General features: G+C 38.5%; 2 protein-coding genes across 3 annotated transcripts in view; both read left to right on the top strand.

Annotated features, from left to right (window-relative positions):
• The window catches only part of LOC123004416 (polypeptide N-acetylgalactosaminyltransferase 5), a 15,722-nt gene extending 13,464 nt beyond the window's left edge, over window positions 1-2,258 (top strand). Inside the window, exons 6-9 of one of the 2 annotated variants that reach the window (XM_044397679.1) lie at window positions 439-619; window positions 834-973; window positions 1,032-1,265; window positions 1,314-2,258. In XM_044397679.1, coding sequence (XP_044253614.1) covers window positions 439-619; window positions 834-973; window positions 1,032-1,265; window positions 1,314-1,481 — 723 coding nt within the window. In that variant the 3' untranslated portion in view covers window positions 1,482-2,258. The remainder of the gene's footprint in view (window positions 1-438; window positions 620-833; window positions 974-1,031; window positions 1,266-1,313) is intronic. The other variant, XM_044397678.1, reaches the window with a different exon arrangement.
• A 486-nt stretch (window positions 2,259-2,744) lies between these two features.
• The window catches only part of LOC123004341 (CDK5RAP1-like protein), a 4,429-nt gene continuing 2,526 nt past the window's right edge, over window positions 2,745-4,647 (top strand). Inside the window, exons 1-3 of the mRNA XM_044397563.1 lie at window positions 2,745-3,204; window positions 3,251-3,721; window positions 3,768-4,367. Of these exons, the coding sequence (XP_044253498.1) occupies window positions 2,912-3,204; window positions 3,251-3,721; window positions 3,768-4,367 (1,364 nt within the window). The 5' untranslated portion in view covers window positions 2,745-2,911. The remainder of the gene's footprint in view (window positions 3,205-3,250; window positions 3,722-3,767; window positions 4,368-4,647) is intronic.

The following is a 4,647-nucleotide window of genomic DNA, read 5'->3' as shown; positions in this document are numbered from 1 at the left end:
TGTTAATGAGTTAATAAGAAAAGTATAACGGAGAAAATCTCACCTGGAATACTATGTACTATGCCGGACAAAAAAAATGGGACATGGCCATTGCGTAAAACGGGCATTATGACGTTTTGAAACGTCAAATCTAACATTAAAGTATGCTTTAGAGTGAAAGTGTCAAATATTTGTTGCAAAATTGAAAAAAAAATTCGAAAAACCCTACATCTGCCAAATCGATCACCCCCAACAACCACAACCACCACCACATGGTAACATATTTTGGGCACAGGGTGTGCTAACTAACTTTGTTAATGCAGCGTCACAAAAGTGACCATTACTCGCTTTGCTGCGCTTTTAATAATAATAATAGAATATTGTAATAATAACAATAATAATAATAATAAAAATGAGTATTCGGGTCTACTAATCGTTGCATGTTTCGGGTATGCGAAGATATGGATGTGCGGAGGCACCTTGGAAATATCCACGTGTTCCCATGTTGGACACGTGTTTCGCAAATCAACTCCATACTCATTTCCGGGTGGAACGAGCCGAATTGTCAACCACAACAATGCACGTCTTGCTGAAGTTTGGCTCGACCAATGGAAGGATTTCTACTATAACATTAACCCAGGTTAACCCTCAACGCCACCTACTTCCTAACAATTTTTATGTTTCGTTTTTTACTAAACACTAACTCCTTTTGCTTGGTTATTGTCTAGGTTCTGTTTGAGCAATTCCTGACATTGCACCGTTCCCGCCTTTTTTTTTTTGCATGACAAGTCCGTGTTTTTTTGTGTGGTTTATTATTTACTCGAAATTGTATCTGACTTGGGTGTGGGTTTTAGGTGCGCGAAGTGTTCCAGTCGGAGACGTTTCCGCAAGGAGAGAGCTCAGAGAAAGACTGAAATGTAAGAGCTTCCGATGGTACTTGGAAAATGTATATCCCGAATCGCAGATGCCTTTGGAATATTACTATCTCGGCGATGTAAGTTTTACAACACGAACGAACGAAGCGATGAGTGCTTTAAATGCCGTTTTAATAGATTCGCAATGTCGAGACGAAGAATTGTCTCGATACGATGGGTCGTAAATCGGGTGAGAATTTGGGCATGACTTATTGTCATAATTTGGGCGGGAATCAAGTTTTTGCCTATACTAAGCGCCAACAGATCATGTCCGATGACAATTGCTTGGATGCGAGTAATAAAAAGGGGCCGGTGAAGTTGGTGCGGTGTCATGGCATGGGTGGGAACCAAGCGTGGGCCTACGACGAAATGGTACTTTTTTCATTTGTTTTTTGGTGTTTTTCAAATTTTTTTTCGCAGGATAAGACCATCAAACATGTAAATACGGGGAGTTGTCTGCAGAGGCCCGACCCCAGTGACATGAATTTGCCACTGTTGAGGCCTTGCAATTACAATCAGGGTCAGCAGTGGATAATGGAGAGCGATTTTAAATGGCAAGCTCGGAATCATCACGAGGAAAGAAGATAGGCGTGAAAAAAAGCGTTGGCAACGTTATTCCTGATGGGTGCATTTAATTGAAACAATGATTATTTTTGTAGGTTTTATTAAAAGTTTCAGTATTTATTAATTCGACATTCCAAAATGGTTTAAATTCAAGGCTAACGTTGCCAACTTGAAAGTGATCGTTAAACGATCGTAACTCTTCCTAATTTTAAGACTTTGATGAATCTAAAATGCATATTATACATCTAAACAAGTTGTTATAACTGCCATTTGTACATAGAGCTAAAATGTGGGGTGAGAGCCCTTGATGAGTCGATATCTATCTTAGTTAGGTTTGTAAGAGGTGGACGTTATTTGTTTACAGGTCTACAGGGTTGATTTGTACAACGAACGAATTGAATAAATATGACTTCCTTCTCTTTTAGTCTAGCTGATGGAATCAAATAGCATATCAAAATGTGTGTAAAAATATCATTGTTTTTAGTTGTGGATTGATTTTTATATAGTGATTGCCATGACTCATTGTACATCGATTGTTAATTTATTTGATAATTTTAAGAGAACTTGTAATTAGTAGCAGCTATTCGCTCACGTTGTTAATTATTTTAGGCGATTCATACTTAAAATGTCTAAGTTTTAGGGATTAAGTTGGCCTCATACATATCCCACAATCAACTACCTATTTCTTTTAATACAAATCAAATTGTTAATACAACCGAAATTTTATAGGCGTAGGTGGTGGTGCAATCCATAGCTTGTATTACTCAAAAATTTATTAATAAACTATTGAAAATAATTTATTATATTTTGGTTTTTACTGAGTGTACCAACCTGACAATAATAAAAACCCAAGGTTGCCAAACAAATTGCAGTCAAAAATAGTGATATTTCACGAACATCAAAAAATGTAACAAATTCAAATTAGTTAATCAATTAATTTTTAAAATTTTTAATGTAAATTTGGGCTTAAAATGTTGGCCAAACATAAGATTTAAGTATAACGTAAAAAGGTTGGCTCATGTGAATTGACGTCATTGGAATGATGGTTTAAAAATATAAATTGCAGCAAAACTGTACCTCAATGATATAATATTTTGACTTAAACTTATGTAAAATGTTCCGTGGAATCGATTGGCGTTAAGAAAACTGAAAAATTCGTAATAGTCTTGAAGTTATAGACGTATTTATATTTTTGACTTTATCAAAAATAACACAGTTTTTGTACCAACCTGACAATAATCAAAACCCAAGGTTGCCAAACATTTATTTCACAAATTGCACTCATAAATGGTGACAATATTTTACGAATTAGTTGTTATTGTAAATTTGCGTTTAGAAATGTTGGCTAAACTGTGTTTTTGAACGATGCGCCCCCTAGTGTCAAACAAAAACCCATTCATTTTTAATGTTTTATTAAATAAATTAGTAATTTTCGTCATGTAAGTGCGCCCGAAATGAGTTTAAATTTATTCATCCGTGGCCCAATTAGTGCCTGCGTGAGAAAAACTCTCAAAAATCAACTCCACGATTATAGGTTATGTCACAAAAACTTTCAATTTTCATCTTGTTTGTGCACGAAAACTGAAAAGCAGCCACAAATTGAGCAAAATGCCTCCCCAACCGCCAAATTCCGTGGTAAATTACTAAACGGCCCTAACCTCAAAGACTTCTTCCGGGCGGAAAATTTAAAAGACCAGGAGAATCTCGTCGAGGAGCAGGTCGTGCCCTACTTACAGGACATCAATAGGTACGTCCACGTCTCATTTTGGGCCCCCTTAACCTCAATCTTCCAGATATGGCCAAAAACGCAAAGTTTATTTTGACGTTTATGGATGTCAAATGAATGTCAATGACACTGAAATAATCTGGTCGATTTTACAAAAACACAATTATCTCAAAACTGGAAACTTATTGGAGGCCGATGTCGTGCTTATCGTCACTTGTGCGATCCGCGAGGGGGCCGAGGCGAAAATCTGGGGGCGTTTGGAGTACCTCCGCGGGATTAATAAGACCAAAGCGGCGTTCAGTTCGCGTTTCAAGGTGGGGATTTTGGGGTGCATGGCCGAGCGCTTGAAACACAAAGTCTTGGAGAAGGACAAAACGGTGGATTTGGTCGCGGGGCCCGACGCCTATCGAGACCTCCCAAGACTGCTGGCGTTGACCGAAAACGACCAAAAATCCGTCAATGTCCTGCTGTCTTTTGACGAGACTTACGCCGACATCATGCCGGTGAGACTCAACGAGAACTCGGTCTCGGCCTTTGTGTAAGTCCCAACGTGGGGGGAATTAGTCTAATGTGGGGGCTTCCAGGTCGATAATGCGCGGGTGTGACAACATGTGCACCTATTGCATTGTTCCCTTCACGCGAGGCAAGGAGCGGTCGCGCCCCATCGACTCAATCTTGCGCGAAATTGAACAATTGGCGCAACAGGGGGTGAAAGAGGTCACTCTTTTGGGGCAAAATGTGAACAGTTATCGGGATTTGTCCAATTCGGGGGAGGTTTTTATTAATAATCACACGAATTTGGCCAAGGGTTTTAAAACTGTGTACAAGTCGAAAGTTGGCGGTCGCCGATTCGCCGACTTGTTGGAAAGAGTCGCCGATGTGAATCCCGAAATGAGGATTCGGTTTACGTCCCCTCATCCTAAGGACTTCCCCGATGAAGTCCTCCATGTGATAAAGTCGCGTCCTAATATTTGTAAAAATCTACACATGCCGGCGCAGTCGGGAAATTCGAATGTTTTGGAGAGGATGCGTCGGGGGTACACACGGGAGGCCTATATCGAATTGGTACACCATATCCGTTTTTTACTACCAGAAGTTAGCCTCAGTTCGGATTTTATCTGTGGTTTTTGTGGGGAAACAGACGAGGAGTTCGCAGATACAATCACTTTAATGGAAATCGTAAAGTAATTTTAACTATACAGGGTGGTAAAAAAAAATGACAGGCGCTATAGAATTTTTATTTATGGCCCGATTTCAAAAATTAAAAAAAATAATTAAATGGCTTTTAATCTAGTATAAGCTGACAATTTTAGAATGTCTCTAAATGTCATAGTTTATTTTGGACTACATTCGACTTTTTAATTTTAAATTAAAACCCTAATTTTTTTCTTCATAATTTGGAAGGTATTAATTTTCTTGGTGTGATATGTTTCACTTTTACTAGAAATATTGTTTAAAAAAATA

This window comes from Tribolium madens, unplaced genomic scaffold (assembly GCF_015345945.1).
Source record: "Tribolium madens isolate multiple individuals breed KSU strain unplaced genomic scaffold, Tmad_KSU_1.1 Scaffold_1;HRSCAF=32;Tcas5.2_LG8, whole genome shotgun sequence".
Taxonomy (NCBI): Eukaryota; Metazoa; Arthropoda; class Insecta; order Coleoptera; family Tenebrionidae; genus Tribolium; species Tribolium madens.
This window is presented reverse-complemented; position numbering and strand designations above follow the sequence as displayed.